The sequence below is a fragment of the Streptopelia decaocto genome (genome assembly GCF_964273445.1).
Source record: "Streptopelia decaocto genome assembly, chromosome: 21".
In the NCBI taxonomy this organism is placed as follows: Eukaryota; Metazoa; Chordata; class Aves; order Columbiformes; family Columbidae; genus Streptopelia; species Streptopelia decaocto.
Window position 1 is genome coordinate 1,323,636 of NC_138676.1, and position 24,963 is coordinate 1,348,598.

The window sequence follows — 24,963 nt, forward strand, 5'->3', positions numbered from 1 at the left end:
GGATCTCTTGTCTAGAGGGAGCAGGCTGTGATTCTTCTGGATTCTCTGTGCCTTTTGGTCACAAACCATCTAAACACCCGGCACTGCCTCCCTGCTGTACCGTACCAATGTCCCTGAATCAGTCATCAACGAGGAGGGCAGGGCAATGTCCACCTGGCGAGCTGTGGAACAAGTAGCCCTCAGTGGCAAAGCACTTTCCAGCACATCCCGCATTTGAAAGGAATTAAGTTGGAATCAGGCAGCTCCCGTGACCAGGGCTGGCTCCATCCCAGCTCCGCAGGTTCCTCCCATTGGTTCATGGTAGTTTTGGCACCAGTTGCCGCGCCCCAGGGAACTGGGACACGAGAAGAGCAGCTAGAGGGATTGCATTAAATACACACAAGTAATATAATTAAAAAAGAAAGGGAGAGTGAGAAAGAACAATTTTGCTGGAGAGTAGTTTCTCATTTTGGGTGGAAGGAATGAAGTCTAGTGACTGAGGGGAAGAGGGAGCTCAGCGCCAGTTCTCAGCTCCCAGCTCGGTGGCTCTGGGCAGGTTCTTTGTGTTGGGGAAGCAGGGCAAGAGGGTTTCTTGCTGGCATCAACCAAACATCTGACTCCTAAGGGGCTGAGCAGCTCCGGCTCAGCCCACTGATTTCACATGGAGCGCAAGGAGATCAGCATCTCTGGGAAGAGAGAAAGTGCACTCTAATGTCAGGCTCCCAAAATTAGAGGCCTTGTTTGAAACCCCATCACCTTCACCTTTTTATGCTATGACTTGCCCTTCTGCAAAATGGGTGTAGGGCCCCACCCTTGCTGGGTGGTGCAGGCTTTTGATTGAATTCTTGGAGCTCACCAGATGAAAGGCCTTCAAGAATTTGGAGTCCTCTCCTTATTACCAATGAGCCATTCTCTAGTAGGCAGAAGAGTCATATGCATGCACAGTAGTTCGTGCAACTCACCACTTAAAAAGGTGCCGGGCAACCTAAATAGTGGTTTGACAGTGACAACCATGCCTTGAGCTTAGTTTCTGTTGTGGAAACAAATCTTATGTCCCTTTAGACAGGTCCATTAAACTAGGACTTGTCCCCTCCAAGCCTAGAAGGTATTTCCCAAAGGACAATAGAAGCCCACTTGGAGCAGGGAATTTGTACAGAGATAAGACCTGTCTCTCCCCCATCCCTAAGACACCTTTGAGACAGCTGAACAAGATATTTTGCCAGTGGACCAAGGCAACAAGTCTAAGAAATAACTTACAAATATGGGTTGTTCTTTAGAAGCACGGAGCAAGAAAGCAGGAGTTTGTCAATGGACTGCGTCTGGATCTTAAGGAACAGACACAATCCAGCCAAATCGGAAGAGATGCTGGGTTGCTGTCAGCTGTTATTGGCCAACAAAACATTAATTCAGGTATTTCAGTCCATCTCTTGAGAAAAAAATTGTACAAGCCCAAATCATTCTTCCTACTCGGCTCCCCCTTTCCCTCATAAGCATCCCCAGAGACTCACTGGCCTGTTTTGGAGTTCATTCCCAGCAATGAGATTCCCAATCTGAGCGCCTCTGCAAGGTGTCAGAACAAAACAAGCCTGAAGAAGAGGTTCCTCTGCATATCTGTCCTAAGCAAAGCAGTGCCATATATAGAAACAGAGGACTTTCCCTGAAGCCAGGGCTTTCTCTGATGCCTTCCCAAAGGACTGCATTTCAATGAAGAACCAGCACACATACAAATTTATGCAATCAGTCTGTCCCTAGGACAGAACAAGGAAACTTCAAAAGGGAAAGGCCAGGGTAGTGTTCAGCTGAGACACAGTGTCAGTCAAGGCAGATATGGACAGCCGGGCTAATTTCCAGTTGGTGAAGGCTCAAGAGATGAAAAGCAGATGCAAGACTTAGGCTGATACCCTGGGGCAATGCAGAGAAGAGAGAGTGAAATCTGAATTGATCCCCAGAGGGGAGAAGGAAGCAGGATGTGAACATCCCCTTGAGAGGAGGGCAAAACCGGCCTGGGATGGAAATCTGGAGGGCAGACTGAAACCTGAACTACCCACAGGGAAAAGCCGAACAGGAACAGAAATGACATATAGGGAACACATGAGATTGGGGGGATGGGAACACAAAGTGGAATGAATAACTATGAGAGAGATCCCTGGGGGGAGGGAAGCCCTGATGGAGCAAAATTAAATCTGCAGGGAGTTTTGCATCCCAGATATTAATAACAAACTCCCTAGCAAGTTAGGCCCTTTTTTTCACCTTCAAAAGGATGGAGGGGAGGAAGAACTTGTCTGTGGTTGAGCATAAGACTGTGATTCAGAGAACTGGAGTCCGTATCCCAGCTCTACCAGGGAGCAGGTCCCTGGATTACAATACACCTCTGTGTCCACAGGCAACTGTCCTATAAAGCATCCACTGATTTCAACTGCAATCGCGGTGCTCAGCATCTTTGGGAAAAGCCAGGTAGTCAGTCTCCGTCTGCCTCATCTGTTAGACAGGGTTAAACACCTCCCTACCTTCCTGGGGCACTGAGATGCTAAATTCATTAGCAAAGTACCTTCAGACGTGTGGGTGGAAAGTACCAAACAAGGTCAGAGGATTATTAAAAGCATTGAAGAAGAGCCACCAGTGATTTTAGGTCTCAGATGCAGTTGGCCCACTTTAATTTCTCATATCATGCATCTACAGGACATCAGCTGTGAAGACTTGAGATTATTCACTCTATTACCTCAAAATAACTGCCAAAACCCCCACATAAACCTCAAAAATTAAAGTTCTCCTGGACAATGGCTCTTTCAGAAATGAACAGGGCAGGGAGAGGAGTCAGATAAGGAGGTTCTGAGGGACAGAGAGCAGGGAAATAAGGCACAGCATCCTTCACTTGACTGACCCACTCCCTCACTGCTCATTTACTCTATACTAGCAGACACCCTCAACTGGCCAAAAAATGTCTACCCAAGGCCTACTGACTGGGAATCTTAAGCAGCTCAATTATTTAATACTGACTGTCCACTGGAACATTTTGAAAAGTGTCCCTTGCAGTCATATGCAACAGTCAAAATGGGAATGTGTTCAACCTGGTGTGCAAATGTAAGCGTTGAGCTAATGTGCATATGAAACATGAGGCCACTTCAATTACATATCTTATTTCCGTATTCTGTTCTAGATGCTTCCCTTTGTGTTCTGAAGGTCTCTTCTGCCTCAGCAATCCATCTCCAAGCTGCCTCCTTTTCCCAGGTAAATCCATCCCCAGATCCTATTTCTAGGAGCCCTTTTGCAATGATATCTATCCTTGTTACATCCCCCGATTTCTGTGAAACAAAGAAATTAAAGGAATAGGAGTAAAGAACCGACAGGAAAATTCAAGCTATGCTGAGCCCTGGGCTCCCAAAACCATCAGCCCTAGCTCTGTGTATTCCAGAAGGCACCAATATCTCAGAGATTAACTCCGGACACGGGCTGAACTACCTGGCTTTCCAGAACGGCTCTCTGCAGAGCCATCTAGAAAAATCAGACAATGTAGTGTTTCCTTAAAGGCTGAACGTTGCATACACCAACAGGAAAATAAACTGAACAAAACCTGGTGAGACTGCAGCAGCATCGCCTGATGAGGACCACATTATAGCAAGGAGAAGTTGATTTCAACACTTTCAGACCTTTTCCTGGTCCCGCTCAGTGCCCTTTCATGGCAAGACTCCGAAGCCACATTTGCCAAGTGACTCCGTTCTGTCCCTGCCATGCTCTGGACACTCTCCCAAAACATCAAGAAGCAGATGTCCTCACCCAGCTTGCCAGCACTGAAGGTGAAAGTTTATTACTTTCTCTTTGCATTTCCCTTGATATAAACAGGAAACTACTAGCATTAGACTCACTAAATAAAAGGCCAAACCAGATAGGCAAGGCAGAAGATGCTGCTTTTTCCATACACACCTTTTCCCCCTCTCATTCACATACAAATTACTGTTGCATCCAGGTGGAGGAGAGCCTGGAGAGGGGAGGGGGGGAAGAAATGTTTGCCAAATAGGCTGAGGGATCAGAAGGCAGCTTTCTCATAAAGCACAGGGCTGACCCACAAACTGCAAGAAAACCTCAAACTCCACAAGAGTTTCCCTCCTCCCCGTTTTCAGGGTGAGAGCAGCCGCAGCAGGGAATTGGTAGGCAAGTAAGGGGTCTAACCAGGTCACTCCACCCTTCTCTTCCCGCCTGGAGCACAACATGGGAGGGAAACAGACCTGAAATGTAGGGCATCTACAAAGACTGGGGGAGAGGCTTAAACGATGTGAGATTTATGATCTTCAAAGTGATTAGCGCCCAGGACTCCAAATAAAGTCAAAGGGAGCTGAGCAGCTCTTGCATTGGGTTTGGAGTTGGGTTTCAAACCATGCTTCTCTGGCTTCAGTTTGCAAACTTGAATTGCAAGGTAACGAAAAAAAAAAAGCCACCCAAAACCAACCTCAAAACCCAAACCAAAATTAAAAAACCCACCAACCTCCACCCCTAATGAAAGATCTCAGCACCTGATTTTACATGAAAACACTTTGATATTTCCATATCTCCCTTCTTCCTTTTTCTCATCATTTGAAATCTATTTGCTGAATCCAAGATGAATTCACAAATAGTTGAGGTCAACCTGGAACGTGAGCATATAGCCCATGTGCATTTGGGCTCATGCTTATTTAAGATAATAATAACAATACTGGCTCAAGTCTATACGTGGCCTTGAGAGAGCCAAGAGAGGGAGACAAAGAGCCATTTGCACACGGTTATGTCCACTCACATAGACTGTTCGAACCCCATCCCGCCAGCCCCGCAAACCCCTGGTGTGGACACCACCTTTGTTCTGGGAAATCGCGCCGGACTGGAAACACAAAGGAAACCCAAACTTGTTCACAGGCTTTTGCTTTGTAAACCTTGAAAAGTCCCCAGTCAGGTTTGCTACTCGGTTACACAAACGGAGGTGCTGGCAAAAATGAGAGAGATTTTGTGGCGCCCCTTCAGTGGCAGGAGAAAAACGAAAATGGGAAGTGAATGCTACCGAAGGCTGTCAGAAAACCACAGTCTCTTTTTTGGGAGGAGAAGGTTTCTATCAAGCAGACCCTGGACCAGATCCTACTGACTGCAAGGCTATTTGCCTCCACAGCTTCACCAGCATCCGCTCATTCGGTGGCATGCAGAGGACTGGGGCCTTAGGGATAGTGGGTCAAATCATCAGCGGATGTAAATCAGCATTGCCTCACCACAATCAATAATGTTTCCTTGATTAACCTCAGCCCAGCTTCCAGTTCTAACATCTTTGTGGTGTTGCCATCGGAAAAGTTTGCACCGTGTAACGATCTTGTACTTTCATAGCTTATTTCTATCTTGAGGGAGTTTTCTTTTATCGCTAGTTATAAGTAGATTAGATTTTTCTCTTGGCATGTGGGGAGCCTGTGCTTTGGGCTCTGCAATTCACAGAGCTGGAGACACAAGGCTTTTTGTTTTCAGCTGGGTATTCCAAAGACCTGGAAGATGGCTGAACATGTTAAGACACCTTTGATAGGAAGTTACAATCCACCCAAAACCAGAGCAGCCAAAACAACCAAACAGCAGCTTGCTGACATCTGTTAGACAAGAGCCACCAGGGCAAGCTTGAAGGACAGAAAAGTCACGGCGAGTAGCTTCAACTGCCCACCTGCTGCCAGCAGAAAGCCTGTGCAAAGGAACACAACCTTTGAGCTTGAGGAATGCACAGCTGGAAGCAGGTAGGCTGCTGCACTGTTAAGAGTGCCAACATCTGCTTCAAATACTAGTGACTGCCTGCGGTTTACAGCCCCTTCTGCTTTGCTCGCTCCCTGGGTCCCGCAGCAGGTCAGTGGGTCAGCTCTCTAGACCTCCTCTTTTTCTTCACAAGGTCCAGGTCCAGCTCCACTGGTGGCCACAGGAATACTTAGCTCCCAGCTCCGAGAACATTTTCCCCTGTGTCTGCACAGATTCAAGATCTATATGCTCCAGAGGGCTGTCACCTTCCGCCCCTTGCGATTCCAATGTGAGATTTGGGGATTTCTTAGAGCCACATATGGAAATGTCCAGACACTCAGTGAGACAGGGGTTGCTTTTAGCTGTATGAAGCAGGAGGATAACAGGAAACACAAAGACAACGGTTCCTCACATGTTCATTTGCAATTAAGTCTTGCTTGCCCTGCAAGATGCACTTGCTTTTGTCTGCTGTCCCTTTCCCCACTGCCTTGCAAAGAGGAATCTGCTGTTGTAAGCAGGCCTGGTCTTGACCTACACACTCGGAGACCTCAAACCACCTCATCTTCAGTCCTTCCTGATACTCCTGTGGGTCAGCCTGGTGTTCTCAGACTTGCTTACCACGGGGCTTTTAGCACCAGTGTCACAAGCAGTAGAGATGTGTGGGGCTTTGGGGTGGGATTTGCACATCTGCCCGTGTAACCGGGGTCCCTTTTGTTTCTAAATGACAACGGAAAAAAAATAAAAAGCCAGAAAAGGCCTCAAGCAAATGGTGATTTAAAGAAACTCTATAATTAGCTGAACTTCTATGAAATAGGAAGGCCTGGAAACCAGAAGTTTAATCCGTCATTCTGTCCCACAAGGGGAACCACGGAGAACTTATGTGGTCTGTTTAATGGTAGCTTCTGACCTAACAGTTTTTATCTCGTAGCAGTAGCTGCCAGGGACTCAGCAAGATGGGCAATTAAGAAACAGTGATTCAAGAAGGCAGGAGAATACCTGGAAACCCAGGGAGCATCTTACCTGCCTGTTGAAGTCCAGCCCATTCTGTTCATTTCCTATAATGAAACAAACAGAAAAATATATCCATATTAATGACAGTCAGCACTGATGTAAACTTTCCAGAACTTAGAAGACATGTAATAAAAGACGCGCTCAGTTTACTGTGAGAGCCCAGCTCAGTTTACTGTGAGAGCAAGAAGACAAGGAGGAAGGTGGAGTCAATGCGGATGCAGCAATGGAAATACAAGGGCAGATTTTGCAACGCTTGGTGGTATCAGCCTTTGCTGAAGTAGAACAGAAGTGCTTCTGCCTGGAGGTACCTGGCCAAGCAGCAATGGGGGGGAAAGCTCACTAACTACAAGGGAGAACGCAGCAGAGGTGAGCTGGAGGATACTACAAATCCCCAGGGAAACGCAGGACCAGGGCACTGAACACAAAGCAAGAACTAACTGTGGGAGAGGCTGGCAAACAGGTGGCCAAGGCTGTTAACCAGGGATCTTCAGGAACCCATGTGGCACTGAGTAATTACGGGATATCTAAAGGAACAGAGGGTGCCGTGGGGTTGTGCTCAAGAGGCGTCTCCTTGATTCCAAAAGAGATTGGCAGGCACAGGGGGAAAATCAGACAGGTTTCAGCCTGAAGGTACCGCACAGGCCCTCACTCATTCCACTTTGATGATAAACATCCCCCCCCCTCCATCATGCCTGCCAAATTCATCAAAAACATCACAGAGGAAAGGTTGTACGCTCCACAGATACGAATACTTTAAGGGATTCCACGAAGCCTCTTTAGTTGCAAAGGCAACCCCAAGAAACCCCTTTCCTTCTCTTTGCAACCCATTCCCTAAGTCATTCTCTTCCAGTCCAACTGAGTTTGTGATAAATAGTCTTGAATTGTTCACACCTCACTGGCACAAGCCCCCAGGGCCTTCTCCTGTTTTCTTCCAGCATAACGTTCCCCATCAAGCACAGCCTGTGCACTGGGATCTGATCAACCTTCAACACATCGTGTTTTTTCAGGAGTTCATGTATCTCTTGCAAAAAGTTGGAAGGTGGTGAGGAGGCTGTAGAGACAGGAGTGCAAGCCCAGATCTCCCCTTGACTTGCCTTTTTCAACCGAACAAGCCTCTAGCCTAATCTAGTGTGCAGTTTTTCAGCTTACACCATGCACATAATATTCCCAGGTGAATCAGCACGGTTCTTTGAGATCCTCAGGAGGAGCGTGCTTAGTACAATTATTCATAGATGGCAAAATATTTTAGAGTCAACAATTTCATGGCACCCTATTCTCTGCTATCTAGTAACAGCTCTGGAGATTTAATCTGCAACATGTTAATAGCATTAACTGCGGAAACTGAGCTGCCTTTGTTGCTCTTGTTAGGCTGAGCTGTAAGTCTTCTCTATCAAACAATACCAGAACACTATTCCACAGCAGAAAAAGCTGCTGCCGCCCCTGTCCCGCTCTGAAATCTCCTCTATCTTCTCAGCATCTGCAACTCAACCAGGATCCATCTCTGCGCTTCTCCCTCCTCCTGTCTGTGTTTCTGTTGTGCTAGAGCCTGTCCTCCCCTCCTGCCTTCCTCCCAACGTGCTTCCCAAAGCTTTTGCTTTTTGCAGTGTCAGGTCTTAATCTTCTTCCATGTAATTCACTACTCCGCTCCAACCCCCGGCTTGCCACACATTTCTGTGCCTCTCGCCGTAACCATCTGCACCCTGACCATCTCTCTCCAGCTGCTCCCGCCCCAGGAATTTGTTCATTCATTGCGTTCCAGCTCCATGCCCCAAGAGCCAACAACTGCACATACAACGATGGGAATGCTGATAGTGTTAATAGATGATCGCAATCAGTATCCACACACCTGAGGAGGACTGTGCGAGGATCTTCAAGGCCTGCAGTTTCTACCTTTGAAACCCACAGGGTGTTGATGCAATCTAAAGGCAGTAGCTAAAGGGAAGAAAGGCAAGGAGGAGAGGAGGAGGAAATAAAGCTCCCAGTTGCTAAAATAGGACAGGACGGAAACGGTAATCCTCTGATTTCTTGGATACAAGAGTTTTGCTCACGTTCGGATGCAGCATGTTGATGAGGCAAGATTCAAAGGCCTTGGGGGAAATCCCTAGGACCCTGTGATGATAGCTCTGAGTCACTATCACGCACCCCAAAACTTGGAATTGAGATGCACAGCTGGAATGGAGTTTCACTTCACATCGCTACCACCAGGCCCAAGCTCTCCAGCACATTCTTTCCTCCACTTCCAAGCTTCCCATCTCTCACTTTTCCCTTCTTGGACAAGCATGTGCAGCTGACAGTCTTCTACTTTTTCCCTTCCTCTTCTACAATGCCAGACACAGCCTTCTCCAAGTCCAACCCTCCGTTCCCTTGCACATCCCACCACAGGTCAGCTCAGGTGTTCGGCAGCACCTCAGCCAAGATATTTTGTGACAGTGGAGCATACTGCAAATGTGCATGGAGATTGACATTAACTCAGTCGTAGCTTGGGCGTCTGAGAGAATTGCCCCAGGCTGTCTTGGTAGACAGCAAGGAGAAATAGGCACCTCCAGAGGCCATTCATCCCACCTATCTTAGACGCCTATCTTAACTTGAGATAAATGGCCCTCTGGAGAAGACTATTTCTCTTTATTGACTACAAAGGGACCCAGGGGCAACTAGTTCAGACTTAGATGTCCAATAGTGAGATATTTAAAACTGGGTGAGGTGATTTGTGCTCCCAGTGGTTATGTAAATGGGAGCTGGATACACAAATCTCTCCAGCTTCTCAGCAGGACCAGTGAGTGGTTGTGCCCAGATTTATTTGCAAACAAATCTCATCTTTTTTTTTTCAGTAAAAGCTTGTGTTGGAGTAATATCCAAATGATTCCAGCTGCCAAGGTTTGGGTATGGTAAGGATAACAACTCTTTCACTTAAATGAGTAACATTCTTACAAATATTTTAAAAATAGTCTCAGTTTCTCCCCAGTTTCTGTCAACATTGGGATTCAAACTGAAGCAGCCATTTCTCTCCTTAGAGGAACCGGCTGTTCAAACAACGAGGATCTACACTTAAGATTTAATCTTTTCTAGCTCCAGGAGATAAAAAGAAATAAAAGTGTAAGGAGTAGCAGATTCTCAGCCGCTGTAAACTGGCAGAACTTCACTAATTTTAACGGAGCATTGCACCAGCCAACAATGTGCCTCTTGCTACACCAGCCAGAAACAAAAGGATCCAGCATCTGCTAGATGGAGTCCTTCCCTGCTTAAATTGCATCGAACTGGGCAATCCCTGGGATTTAAACGGAGAACAACTGCTTTGAGCCCCTCGCACTACAGTTCCCAGCAGGCTCCCTGTCAAACAAGCCTTCGTTCCCCTCTTTATGGGTGTTCCAGACAGGGGTAGAAAGTCAGCAATAGGCTCAGCCGGCTCCCCGCAGCGCAGCGGACAAGGGCTGCGCTGCTCTCCTTGGTTCACCTGGCAGCTGTTTTGCATAGCACTGGCATCAGATCTGGTGCGAGTTTGCCTGGGGAGGTTTCTCTGGGGATAGGAGCAGCAGAACAGTTCCGGACGCTTCCCCCCACCCGCTGCTGTTCCCCCCCTGCCTGGAATGCGCTGTTTGCTCTGAAAACCAAAGACAAGTGCTCTATCAGAACCAGCACGATTCCCACTGGAAGCTGCCAAGCCAGTCCGGCACTTGAGGATAAAAGTGCCATATTAGGAGAAAAGTGAACTCAAGATTGCAGCGCGCCTTCATCTTCACAAGGCAAACACAGGCAGGAACATGCAGATGTCACCTATAGGGAGTGACAGCCGCCTGTGGCTTTTCCCCCAACAACAAAAACAGGGCTACAGCCAGGAGGCTAACCTTATCCCCCCCCACCCAACTACACTCCTAATTCACCTCACAGTTTGATCTCAGCTGCACAGAAGGGACAAGGAATTAGAAGGTGATTTCAATCTTTAACAGGTGTTGGGGAATTCCCACAGGGAATCAGTTTTCTGCTGCGTGCATTTGGGAGGGAAATTCAGAACAGCTGAATGGCAGCGGAGGAACAGTGCCAGGCAGACACCAGGCAGGGGATTCAGCTGCCTGCGCTTAGATGTCTAACTTATAGGTGTCTAATTCTGAGCCAATTGCTCTAGGCTCCCTTTAGAGCCATGAAGAGGAAGCAGGCACTTCCAGAGGGCAACGCATCTCACCCCCCAGAGAGACAGCAGAGAGATGAATCACCTTCTGGAGAAACCTAATTTCATCCTTGACTGTTCAAAGAGCCCAGGGTGAGCAGGTCAGGCTTCAGCTTCAAAGTATTGAATACCTAAAATTAAGATTAATCTCGCCTATCCTGGAGATTTTAGCACTCCAGCTGATAAAGCGCAATGCCACTAGGGATTGACAAAACAGGCCAGATGCAGAGCACCTTTCAATGTATATTTTTTAGAAGCTGCGAAGTTAATTTGTTCACATTAACCGATACAAGAATCGGATCTCTCATCTGAAACAACGTGTAAAATTGAAAGATTACTCAAGAGCAGGTAAAGAAAAGAGCGGCAACAATTATTATAACTGTGAACAGCATGACCCACATGCTGGAAATGAAACAAAATGCTCACCTGCACTGAGAAGGATGTGGTTCTATTAAGCAAAAACTATATTCAGCACCAAATGCTGAATATATGCTTGGGATTTCAGTTCACTGCAGAGGCTCAAGCAAACCCCAAGTCACAGATGCTACCGTTCCCAGTAGCCAGACCAGTGACTTCTCCAGAACTTGCAGGAAAAGCCCTGGGTGCTAAGAGCTCACTTAAATCCCCTTCTCTCCATTTCAGTGGCTGATTCTGGTTTCCCTTCAGCTGTGTCCAGTGGCACCTGGGAGCAGGAACTGAGGCTGAGCAGATACCAGTCTGTTCCCTGGATCCTGTTGGCATGCTCGCTGTTCCCAAGGCTCACCTTAAGAAGTAAGAAGCCTTATCCTAAAGGGAGCAGGTGAAAGCATTACCAGAATGGGGAGTTTTCAAGGCAGCCTGATAGGATTGTAGTTTTTGTGTTAACCGTTTGCTCTAAAGACACAAACAGACCAACCCAGAGCATCTCCATGGGAAAGTGAAGGTTGGTTAGCAAGGAAAGCGGGTCTGTGCTGACTCAGCCGGATGGTCGCAGTCTCCAGGGGAAGCTTTCCCTGAGGACTCAGGTGTTTCATTTGGGTGGAAAGCCCTGGGTTATAAAAATGCCCTTTATTTGTCAGCAGTGCCTCAAAGAAATCACATCTTTGAGTCCCACTGCGGCTCTGAGTGCAATATACCCTACGAGTGGGGCAGGGAGGGAGAGCAGGACAGCGAGTGTGAGAGACTCTGGCAGTTTCCAGAAGGAAACCCGAGGGCAGCAGTTGTTCCCACGGAAAACATTTCACCTGCAGGTGCTGGGAGAGGGCAAGTCTCTTCTCTTAGACCAGAGGCAAGAGGCAGATCAGACCAGCTCTTCCTTTGCCCCTCTGATTCAAGTCAAACCAGCCTTTTGTTCCCCTTTCCCCTCCCCATCCTTTTTTATCCTCTTCCATAATGGGATGTTTAAGAAAAAAAAAAAATATAACCCAACCTCAAACCCTAATCACCTTCATTTGAATTTCAAATATCCCCCTCCTGGCCTCCCCCACGCCCCAACTGACTCGGAGCTGGGAATATGGAAATTTCTGCTGCTTGCCTTAAATGTGGCTGTGCTATGAAAATCATCAGCCTTATGCAAATCCCGAGCAGGCCCAATTGCCATAGCAACCAGCTGTTTCCAGCTCGGCTGCTGCTGCTTTCGTTTGTTCAGGACTTGTCCTGGGGCTGTGCATGGCTGCAGGGGGAAGAGACCAGAGAAATCCTGGAGGCTTTGAGGGAAGTTTCACCAGGGAGAGCAAAGGCGCAGCCAAGCACCAGGCTCAGCGTGGGGCCAGGGAAGGCCAAGTTTCCTCAAAAGACTTTGGCCTGACAATGTGTTTCCAGCCCGATCTGAAGAGGTAACAACGAAAGGCAGAAGAGCTCAGCCTGTGCATCCCTTGGCTTGCCTGCTGCGTGGAACAAGTGCCCTGTGCACCCAGCAGCACAGCCTGAGCACCCACCAACTCGTCTCACACAAGCCATTGCGCTGCTCCATCTAACATCCCTTGCTTGTTCACATCTGCTTTTGTCCAAGTTGGAAGCTGACACAGGGGTCAGAGGCTTCATACCCTATTCCAACATGAGGCACCAGGTTTAAAAGAGACCCTACCCAGACACACAGTCAGAATACAATAAACAGCATCTCCGGAGCCTCACAGAAATCAGGGCTCCGTTCTGCCAAGAGATGTACCCATCTCCAGGAAGAGCAGCACCTGCATCAAAGAGCTTAAACCCTGGCAAAAGGGTGGGAGAACAGAGTGGGACCCTCACTTTGGAACAGAGATAGCTTGAATCAAGTTTGTACAAGGACTGTGTGGCAGAGACACAAACTGAGACAACGTCTCGGTTTCCTCCATCCACTCTGATATGGATTTAATGTCGAATGCGCTGGCATACAAGCTGCGGTACCAGGAGGATCTTTTGCTAGGGTGGCAAATTCTGGTGTCCAGTTTCAGAGCTGCCCTTGCTTTGTCTCATCCACTGCCAGGGGACAGCAGGCGTCCTGCCGGAGCAGTGGAGGAAGGTGTCTCCTGCTGGCATCGTTCCACAGGCACAAGCCGGCTGAAGCAGAGGATGCAAGGGTAGAAGAATGACATTCAAAGGAGTGTCCCCTTAAAACGGACACTTTGCAAGAATATAGGAGCAGATGCATCATAGCTCCTTACCATTTTTATTTTCTTGGGGTTTAAAGGAAAGGGTCTTATCCTCAGAGAGAAGATACCTGCTTTACTGCTTCCTAATGCACCCAGATATGTTACCCAGGCTGTGAGGGTTAAACACCCCAGCTGCCGTTGCCACCAGAGCCAGGCGCAAGCCAAGAGCCCGGCTTTCTGGCCGCGAGTGCTCTCCCCATGAAACCGCACTCCTCTACCTGGCTGCAGCTCTTCCAGATCCCAGACCCAGCATAGCTGGGCCAAGCTGCCGGGTCAGCCAAGCACCACTGTCCCAGGGAGCGATATCAGCTGCTCCGGAGGCAGCGATAACGCCGTGGGGCTGTCCTACATTGCACCCACACACACACACCCCGGCTCCGCTCCCCGTGTGCTGGGGTGCCCATCACGCACCCCGCCCTGGGCTCCTGGCAGCCTGGCCAGTTCCCCGTGTTACAGGGTGGGGAGGGAAGATGTTCGGAGTGCCTGCAGCTATTCAGTTACCGATGCTTGTGTTTGAAGAGCTTCCCTATCACCCTTTTGTTAAAGCTTTGGCTTCCCCCCCATAGCCTCAACAGATGAAATCAAAGGGAAGTAGCTTTGCTTGGTGTAACCTGTTTTGATCAAGCAGATAAACGGGGAACAAGTGTCTGACACAAACAAACAGACAGACAGAGGCAAGTCCCACCTCAGCATTTTGTTGCATCAGATACAGAGGGCTTAGATAAACCACAAGAAGGGGGAGATCTCTGCCTCTCGGCTTGAAGACCAGGGGCGACACTCTGCAGTGCCAAGCCCCCACAGTTCCCATAAAAAAAATCAACCCAGAACTTGCTGGCATGGCTTTCATCAGTTTAAAGAGATGAAAAGAGCTTACGGCCAAGCATAAAACTCATGCTTGTCATTACCCCCCATGGAGTCAGCGGGACTGCCTGCGAGCCCAGACACAGCCCCCGCACACGAGGGTCAAACCGCGCGGGCATCGCCGGGAAAGGGGAAAGGGGACCCTGGGACGGGAGGGGCGACCCCGTGCTTGGGCGGGGGGGGATTTGGGGTTTGTTTTTGCTTTTTTTTTTTTTTTTTAAAAAATCCATCTATTTTGTGTAAAATGGCAAAATACCTACAACCAGTAGGCACGGAGGGGATGGAATCAGACAAACGCTTCGAAGCGTTTTCTATTAAATTGGTGTGGATGAAAAATGGGGGAAAAAAGCTCCGCTTTCCTAATCTCCTATGAAAAATAAAGAATTTAGGAAATTTTCTCAAAAAAGACCCCCCCCTAATAATTTTAAACACTTTCAAAGTAAAACAGTGCCCCAAATTACCCTTTTTTCCCCCTCTAAGCCTAGAATTGGCAGAGATATGAAAGGGTGAGATTATGCTTCTGCTACTGACACTTCCCATCAGATCTTTAGGCATCAGTTGTAGATCAAGGGCTTGCTTTACAAAAGCATTTTGGCACCCAACTCTCTCCAGTACTTTTTTTTCTTTTCTTAAATTCTTCTTGGATCTAGTCTGCACCTTTTGGTGATGAAAGGCCTTGCTAAATCTGCACTTCGAAGTATTTTCATTCTTTATAAGCTACAATATTGTTAGTTTGGTAACTGTCTTCTCCATTGGGGGGTAACAAGATTCCTGGAGAGCCGCGTGAATTGGTCCAGTTCATTAGGAAATGGGTCTTCAATTAATGAGTCACTGGAAAACACATTTTCCCACATGAAGCTGGTAAACAAAACACTAAGCTATCGGGTGTTGCAGTAAATATTCCGCTAACGATGTGTACAAGGGAAAGTAAAAGCTTCCAGGGAAGTTCAGTACAAAGAGCTTCGTTGTTTATAAACAGGATGGGCGGAAAGAGGAAAAGAAACAGAACAAAGCCAGAGAGGTAGAGGTTTTTGGTGGAGCACCAAGGCGGACCCTCCGTGGGCTCGGCTCTGATCGCAGCTAAATCTGGTGATTTCGGAAGATCCTGAACAGAACCACCAGTCACGGGGACCGCATTAGAGAAAAAAGGACAATTCAAACAGGTTCCTTGCACCAATCCGCAGGGAAGTGTCACTCTCTTGCAAATGAAGGCGATTTACTCGTTCTGATTTCCCTGCTTGATTTGAAGGCTCCTAGACCAGAGCTAATGCTGCTGCAAACGTTTTTGTTATTTTAAAACAAATTGACTTCACTTCTCTGCTTTCTTCTCTCAATTACCACTAGAAAGAGGTGCTACTGCTGACACTGATGGCTGGCTGAGAAGCTTAAGCTGAAAAACATATTTTATCCAATCAAGTGCAGTGCCAGCTTCTCGCCTAATTAACACCAGTGACTGCCAATACCCACTCTCAGCACAGCCTCCTCTAATCTTGATTCAGATAGTTCTGTGCACCAAGATGCAGAAACATTTCAGGAGATGCTGGTTCCCAGTTTAAGGCCCTGCAACAGCTACTGGGGCTTTTTGAAAGAGCTTGGGGACATGTTTGTGGCTCGGGAGCTTGGGAACATTTGTCAAAAACCAACTTGGGGTCATCTGAAAGGCCTGAGCAGACACTGACCGGTTGACCTCACTGAAGTCAATCGGAGTTCCCAGGTATGAAAAGAACCACATTTTATCTCTACCTTGGGTTATGTCAAATAGCCCATCCTAACAGCTAAGAGGGTAGTTTTAATCTGCTGTCAAACCTCCCCCCTTCCCAAGTTTAGGGCTCTTCATCACTCAAAGAGTAATGATTCTTCTACATTGTCTCTACCAGTTTTGCTTTTAGAAGGTGTTTATTTCTAAGTCTGTAGATCAGCCTCACAGTTTCTAATAATCTTCATTTGTTACACATAGTGGGTGCTAAAAATATTTCTTATTGCTGTTTATTTGCCTAAAAAGTAACCTGACCGTGAGCTTTTGTGAAATTACAGACTCGAGGTCTTGCATTCAAAGGCCAGTGGCAGTCAGAAGTGATGCCAGGAAACATCAAGCTGTTCTGGTGCATATCGCGCCTTGTTGGTGGGTAACCCAGCAGAAACCAGTGCCAACACCAGCGCTATCATCTTCAAAGAATCACCCTGTTCTTCAGCTTTCCGTATTCAAGGGAAACTGGAGCTTCTAGCCATGAGCAGCGAGAGTCTGAGCAGCCATCAGGTGGGTGTGTTGGAAATGAGAAACTCAATGACGCTTCAGGATGAAGAGCAATGAATTTTTGCTGGCACTACCTAGCTGGATTTGATTATTCCTGAAGTCCCTCCCATTTTTCTACACACATGGACACAAAAGGCTTAGTCCCCTGGTAGTTTTGTCTAATGAAACGCTCCTGATACGAGCCCTGAAAAAAACAAGAGCTGCTTGTGCGAAACTGAGCAGACCAAGACTATTTCAATGGCATTATTCCTCTGGCAACACGTAAGTGTATTTCCATGCTAAAACCGCAGAGGACGTTACTGAGACACGCACTGATTCGCTGCTGTTAGAGAAGGATCTTGCACGCTGACCAAGATACAAATACAATCCTTGCCCAGGGCACATTCTTGATCAGCTCCCAGGCTGGTTGGATGAGCACAATGTAGCAGCAACAGGAGTCAAGAAAAGCACAGACAGAAACTTGGAGCACCCATGCCCCCCTTTCCTTTCCTTTCCCTCCTTGGGCCCCCTCGCCTGCTCCTCACATCCCGGCTCTCCTTACCTGGTTCCACCTGGTCAGGTTCGTGCCGAGTATCTGTGGAATCTGCCGCATCACCGCTCATCTTGATCTCTGGAAAACGAGGCACAACTGATTTTAATAACAGGTCACAGTCCCAGGCAACAGGCACATGTGGCTTCCACTAAACAGCACAAATGAATGTGTAATTATAATAAACCATCAGACTTTCAAATTTCTGATTCCTCAACATACAGTCACTAGAATATTCATCAGCTCCGAGGATGCACTTTCCCTCCTGTTGCTCTTTGCATCCCCCTCATTCCTTTCCCCCTCCCCAATTTGCTGCTGTGTTGTCACCTCTCCCATGGCTCCCCTTTCCCAAAGCCGCTGGTGTGCTCTCCGTTTGACACTGTCCTCCATCACACCTGCGGTGGGGACCCCTGCCAGCTTTCCCCTCCTCTTCTGCATCCTGTCCTTGTCCCTTGAGGTGGCTTGGCCAGGCCAGCACTTGGTGCTGTACAAAGCACAGGCAGGGAGCACCAGCCTCAGAGCCGCAGACACAGGGCAGGATGCTCTCAGAGAGGGAAGTGAAGTCTCTCTTCCCCTCTCGCACCCTTGCAAACTCATTATTGCTCTCAATACATATGATCCCTATTTGCAAACTCTTCCCTCTGCTCTCTCACACTCCTCCCAAACCGCGAAGAAGCTGCCATGCTCCTGTTCCCGAGCCATGAGCAAGAGGAGAGCTTTGCCATCAAGCTCCTGCATATTCCCCCCATCTTTATTAATGCCAATAAATTTGTCATTTACCCTTGAAGTGATGGCTTCCACCACACCCGGGGCCACGTTCTCCTTCAGGGACAGCTGAAAGAAAAGGTGGGAATGGTCAACTTTACACCGTATTGCTCATCTCCTCCTTAGAAGGGGCAAAGTACACACCAGTGAAAGAAGGAAGAATTTCTATTCAAATTCAGATGGACACCTCCTCATGCTCTTTACCTTTTGCATGGGAATTTTAACTCTTTCCAGTCTAATTGGGGGGGGGAGAACTATATATATCTGTATAAATCTATAGATATTAAATAAAGAACCAAGTGATTTGCATGTGCTTCCTGCAGCCAGTCCTGGCCAAAGAAGTCATCCGATTTGCATCGGGTAATAACAACAGTGTGGAAGCTTGGCCAGTGTTTGCTGTGGTTTTGCTGGGGTAGAAAAGGCAGGTGGAAGCCTTCTTAAAGGCACCATGCAAACCTTTTCCTCTTTCCTATATATACACCTTCTATTACTTCCAAACACACGGCCAAAACAGTGGGAAGGACCCTATAGGTTTTCATACATATTCCCCTCTTACTCACACTAAAGCAGGCCGGCCTGTTTGTTTGTTCGGGTTTTCTTCTCCCCTATTCAAGCTTCCAGAGTGCAAATTGCAAATCACCTGCTTTTTAGCCAAAATAGAATAGCTTAGTTTAGGTTAAATTTTGAAACCTTTTCTTCAGCAAATGAATAAAGGAAGAAAAGAGTGACAAGATTCTATACCAGAGAGAGCGCGCGTAAACATCCACGTACTTCAGAGACTTCCTTTCTTTAAATTGTATTAAGGAGAGAAGGGGAAAAGGAGAAATGGGTTGTGGGATTTTTTTTCCCTTCAAATAAACCCACTGCAATTAAGACATGAACATTTAGTGGGGCTTCTAAGCACTTCTGCTGCAGGAAGAGTAATTATCATCAGCTATAAACATCTTCGTGTCTTGTAATACTGCCAAGGGACCCTAACTTAGGCAAGCTACAAAGCACAAAGTTTTGCTTGCTGCCAAAAAGTATCTTAAAAAGAAAAAACCCTAGTTCTCATAAAACAAAGTAAGAAAAAACCATAAACTATGTGGAAGTTCGATGCTCGCTTTAGTGAGAAAGTCTGTAAAAAAAAAAAAGTAATGCAGGTTTCATTGTGAGCACACAAATAACAAATGAATGCACGTTAGTGAAAGAAAATTAGCTAATCCCCGAGACCAAAGAGGCCCTTATGGGCATAGAGCAAGAGACAGAGCAGTGCAGACAGAGCTGAGGAGGGAAGATGCACCATGAGGAGCTCTCTGGTAGGAATAAACCCACAGCCCCTCTGCCACTTATAACCCGGGGTGGGTGGGGAGGAAAGGAGGAATCGCCACGGCAACTTCATTACATATCACATGCCGCCCATCAGTTAGATTCCCTCCTCCTGGGGTCAGGAGATAACAACGTACCCTGTGATTTTTTCATACATACAGCAGAAGTTTATTTTCATGAAGATGAATGAATACATTCCCATCAGAAATGTACACAACTTATTGCAGTTTAAATATCTTCTGGGGGGAGAAAGGAAAAAACAAGATAACCCTTTTGATCAAAGCCTACTGATCTGAGTGGGTTGGGGCTGGCCAGTTTTGTGTACCCATGGACAGCAGAGCAGCACCCGTCAGCCTCCAAGGGATACTTAAAACTAGGAGCAAACAGGCAGAGGAATTACATTCTAGTATAAGTGTAGCCAAGATAAAGGCAACCAACAGCTTTTTATTGGTACCCAAGAGTCTTCCACTATAAACCAGCACAGAGTCGTGCATCTGGGTTTGACCCCCCTCCATCTGGAGATAATATCTCAAGCCAGGACAGGCTGTGAGACTTTGAGTCCGACTAAACGGAGGCTCATTCCATACAGCTTTGCCAGCTTGGCAATATACACAGAGTAAGCAGGCTAGTAAAAAAATCTCTGGGAAAATAATGCAACGTAGGACTGCTTAACTCCAACCACAGACCTATTAGGAGCCGCCACAGTGGCCTGGGCCATATTAAAAATGTGTTGCTATACCTCAGCTAGCAAACATACCGGGAGTAGGGGTAGTCTGGTTTGTTCACCCAGACCAAAGAAACTATGCCAGTGCAGACACTTCTCTGGGGATATATCTGCATCTATATTTTTGCTGAAACAAATGGTGTCAGCAAATAAAGTTTTCCCAAGGCCTTATTCCTAGTAGGTGTTCAGACATTGGCACCTAGGGTAAACCAGCCTGATGAATTTAAAAGGAGAAATGAAAGCCAGTGGTGGTGGGGAACTCAGCTTGGCTGAGGCCATAACCTGGAGTCTATTGAGTTATCTGTGCTTTAGGTGCCCAAGCCCCTCTGGAAGCTCCGTGAAGGTGAAGCATCCACATGGCCGTGGTACACGCCAGGGAATGTGCTGCTGCAGGGAAACCCTCCCAGCAGGGACGAGGGGATGCAGAGCCCAAGCAGCTCCTGCACCTTGCATGCTGTGTCTTCCCTGCATGGCCGGGACGGAAACAGAGCACACGTCTGCGAGCAGCTCCCTGCGAGGCTCAGGGACCCCAGACTAACACACCGAGTGGAGGGTGAAGAAACACCCTTCCACCAGCCTTGAGCTCCGGCACGTGAAAGCGGTTGGGCCCAGGCTAGATTCCCTCCTTGCAAAAAGGCCGATTAAAGCTTATGCCCTTCTGACAGACGACAGGGTGGGATGATTTAGGAGAACGGAAGCTCAGCGCACACCCAGCTCTGTGCAGCTCCTGGCCAAATCCACCCTGGGACTGATGCCACTGGCTTTGACAGAGGGCACAGTATCGATTTTGGGAATCTTCTCATGAAGAAAGAGTCGCCCACAAGCAAAGCAGATGGGTGGATAGCAGCCTGCGGGGGATGCGTCCCCAAGAGACACCACACACAAGCACACCCATCGCAGGTGCTCAGACTAGTCAGGCTGACGTGCTGAGCCAAGACCACGAGCCTCCTGCAGCCTCTCCTCGCCGCCAGCCACGCAGCACCAGGGGCTCCCCAGCTGCCCTCCCGGAGCCGGCACGGGGAGCCCGGCTGCCCGGTGGGGCACTGGCTGGCCACGGTGGGGCTGCTGGCAAACCAGAGCCATGGGGAGGCTGCAATGCAGCCGTGGAGCAGCAGCCTGGGCCACCTCTGCTGCCTGCTGCAGGCTGATGCTGTGTTAGGTGATGGCATTGCTGCAGCATCCGCCTTGCCCTGCCAACCTGCATGAGAGGGGCTGCGAGCACCAGGCACAGACACCCGGTCTCCCCTGCACAGCAGGACCGTTGAAACCCTGAGCTTTGCTGCAGCATGCACATAGGCATGCGAAGGGAATAAGACTGGGACACACTGATGGATGTATCTGCTGCCTCCCTTCCAAACCTGGGGACAACATGCGTCATCTCCTGCTGCACAAAGCATCAGACACAGCTCACTCCCGTACCCTCGACACTCTGCTGCCTGCCCCTGACGCAGAAGGGGCTGTCAGGATCTGGCCTTCACTGGTGCTGTCACTCTGCTCCTAGGCCAGTGTCACCCTCAGCTCCAGCGTGCCCAGGGACACCATCCATCCCCTCGATCATGGACACTTGAGCTGAGGGCGGAAGCTGAACTCACACTGTTGAGGTGAGCCGGCGCTCAGCACAGGTCCAAGGGATTTGGCAGTGATTGCTCTTGTTCCCCAGCTAATTGCAGAGGGGAGGTCTGCTCAGAGAAGATGTGAGACTACCTAAGCTGTACCTCTGGGTCAGACCCCCTGCAACTCTTTCTGAGTGTCCCTGTTCATGCATTCCTCACTCAACCCAGCCTCCTACGGCTCCCTCCTCATTCATTTCTCCCTCCTGTTCCCTCTTCATCATAAACTTTTCTCCTTCCGACCCACGTTCCATCTCGCTCTCACTCTCACACAGACTCCCCTCCACCCTCGCCGCATCCCTCCGTGAATTTATCTGCTCTCGCTCCTCCCAGCTTTATCTCAATGACCGGACCCACAGGTTGTGCACTAAATGCCCATTTTCCAGGCACCCAAAGAGCTCTGTACTATGGTCCCTGACCCACATTAGGGCTGGCAGCGTGACCAGTGCGCCCACATTGTGGGCATGGCTTGGCAGCCCCCTAAATAGGATCAGGACAGCATCCGTCCCCAGGTAGGAATGTGGGCGCTTAACCAGGCACTGCCTGTGATAGCCAACTCCAGCAGGAGAAAAGAGGAGGGAAAAGAGGGAGGAAAGGTCACAAGAATCAGAGCAGCCCCGTTTCCTGCCCAAGTCCACGGTTTCAGCTACGTGGTGAGCTCCAGCCCGATCCTTCCTCAAGTGCTCTTTACCTGCGTGCACAGACTCCAGGTTCACCATCCTGCTGGTGGAGGGAAATCCGCGGTGCGCCCAGCCTCCTGCCGTCAGCCCCAGGTTGCCAGGGGCTGCCAGTTTGCCCTCCCTCCTCTGCCACCCGCTGCCTCTCAAACCGGGCGTGGGTCCGCTCCCGAAGGGACCTAGAGCTCCATTGCCTGTTGCCATGCAGGGCCAGGTGAGCATGCGGCGCCGCGCCACGCCTCGCCCCACCTCCGGCTCCCTCGGGTGCCCTGACACCCCGCAGCCTGGCGCCCGGCCCATGCAAAAGCACCCATTTGCATATTAGTAACTCGGGAATGGATGAGTCCCTGCAGCGCTACCAGGGCGTGGGGTGGGGTGGGAAGGAGGGAGGAAGGAAGGCGGTTTGCCCGCCTTCAGCTGCACAGATACACCCCACAGCACCTGCCTGCTCGGCTGCAAGCAGGGGGCTTTGTGGGGGCTAACCCACCAGCCCCAGGGCTGAGCTGTCCCCTTGCGGGTAGGCTTTTGGCTCTGCCCCTTGCAATACATGGGTGAGAGAGGCCAAGGCATTGAGCTAGGCTGGGCAGCAGCCGCCAGCGCCCAGAAGGGAAGACATCTGAACTCCGGGAACAGCCTCTCTAGTTCTGGCCACTCCGGTAACCCTGGGGTCTGCCCAGGGTGAGCCATGAGAGCAACCTGCATGGTTGCATCCCCAAGGTCTGGGCTGAAACTGAATGATGCCCTATGAAACAACAAGCACAAAAGGGAAAGTTGAGAGCAGAACAGTAACCTGACTTGGCTAAAGACACAAGTCAGGGCTAAGACCAGCACATGGAGACTCCTCTTTCCTGACTTATGTTCTCTGCGGTACATCGGTCCCCCAAGAAGAGGAAAGAAGTGGCAGGCAGCCTCTTCCTTCTCCTCCACGTTGTTTAAAGCTGCAGTGTTAACTGACTTCCAGGGAAGCCAGGGAAAAAAAAATCCCCTAATGTTGACTTGATTGGTAGGAAGGTGCCAGATCCTCAGCTTACGCTCTGAGCTGTGAAGGGGACCAACAGTCACGCTGGTGGCACTGCAGTTGCTCTCTGTCCCTGCCATGCACTACCTTGATGACCCCTGCTACCGGCCAGGATAGCAGGATGGCATTTAATGCCTGAACTCCAGCTCTGCTCAAACCCCTCCTGAAAGTGTTAACAAGCTCAATTGGTAGCTGCCAGGTACAAGCTATCACACATTCATCTCTCCCTGGCTAATTCACGTTCCAGGGCTCTCAGCTTTCCCACATACTGCTCTCCCTCCCTGGAAAGACAGGTTTCTCTGAAGAGATGGGTGGGCGGGCGGGCTCTCTGAACCTCACCTCCAACCCAGTCCGACATCATGGGGCTGGAGCGCCCGCCCTTGGCCTGCGTGGTCAGAGAGGACATCCTCAGGAGAGGGCAACACGCTGGGAGGAAAGGGATTGAGGTGTTAAACGAAACTCTAACGAGGAAAAAGAGGAGGAAAGTGGGGGGAGAGATGGAAAGGGGAAAGCAGGGAGGAGGGGAAGTTCCCCGGTCAGACTAACGTTTGCAGGACAGGGCGCAAGGGGAGATTTCTGCGGGATGCGTTTAACACTGCTCCAGGAAGCAGAAAGGTGACACGGGGCGGTCTGCGCAGGCAGCTTTTCCTGAGCTGCTGCAGGGGCTGGACTCGGTCCCAAGCCTGTGGCGGAGCCTCAGCCATTCAGGTCCTGATCCTCGGGGCGTTCCTGGGCAGCTGCTGGTCTGTTCTCTAGTGTTTGCAGCATGACCCCCACGTCTGGGTTTTCCCCATCTTGAAGACTGACGCGATCAGGTATCTCCACTGCGTCAAACGTGGATTTGCTGGTGGCTTCTAGCCAGCTTGAGCAGCCGCCGGGGCAGAGGAGAAAAGCCCTGGAAATGTGGACCACGAGAGGTCTCCTTTTCCCAACATCAGAGCACCTTTTGTACACCCATCGGGAGTTTCAGTTGACACCGATCTTTGCTCCCTGCTTCCTGGTGCTTTTCCCTTGCTCTGGAGCGGTGCAGCCGCTCAGGGAGGCAGGTCCTTCCCGGTGGTACCTGCGGCACAGGAGTCCCAGGTAGCCGCAGTGCCCTCTCCTGGTACCCTTGGCGTCAGCCCTGTGCCGCTCTTTTTTATTTTCCTATGGCCACCACTGGATGATCCATCAGCTTTCGGATCCTCACTGTACGTGTGTGTTCCTCCACTTCTGCTGCCAGTGTTTATTCCCCTCTCGGAGGAAGATAAGCTCCGCAGATAGCACTTGATTTATGGAGTATGGCCTTTGGACGAGCCTTGCAAGAATGAACTGCAGGAAGAGTGTTACAAAATTCCCCACTGCTTTTACCTAGCAGCAGGGATTTTTAGTGGTGCTCCTGGCCGACTGCACCTCCTCTCTGTGCCAGAAAGGTCTCATGTCTCCACCTGCAACAACCGCTTTTTGAGGGTGTTGTTGAAGTGCATCAAGAAGAAGGATTTTTCTTGGGAAAGGCAAATGCCCTGCAGAGCAGTTCTGTCCTGGCAAGGCTGGCGAGGCGGCGGGACGAAGATGCAGCGCTGTTACAGAACGCGGGGCACGGACCGCACGCACCCCGCAGCCCGGCTGCGCCCCCGCTCCGCCGCGCAGAGCCGCGCTCCGCCAGCACCCACTTGTGGAAGCCGGGAAACCTGCACCGCCGGCCCGCGGGCTGCCCTGGGCACGGCCCCCGACCTGGGCAGCTGCTCCA

General features: G+C 49.5%; 1 protein-coding gene across 1 annotated transcript in view; it reads right to left on the reverse strand.

The window, feature by feature from the left end:
* Positions 1 to 22,438, reverse strand: part of POU2F3 (POU class 2 homeobox 3) — a gene marked incomplete at its 5' end in the record, with an annotated part of 39,254 nt that extends 16,816 nt beyond the window's left edge. Inside the window, 4 exons of the mRNA XM_082070286.1 lie at positions 6,727 to 6,761; positions 17,145 to 17,213; positions 17,913 to 17,966; positions 22,231 to 22,438. Of these exons, the coding sequence (XP_081926412.1) occupies positions 6,727 to 6,761; positions 17,145 to 17,213; positions 17,913 to 17,966; positions 22,231 to 22,438 (366 nt within the window). The remainder of the gene's footprint in view (positions 1 to 6,726; positions 6,762 to 17,144; positions 17,214 to 17,912; positions 17,967 to 22,230) is intronic.
* Positions 22,439 to 24,963: the final 2,525 nt, after the last annotated feature.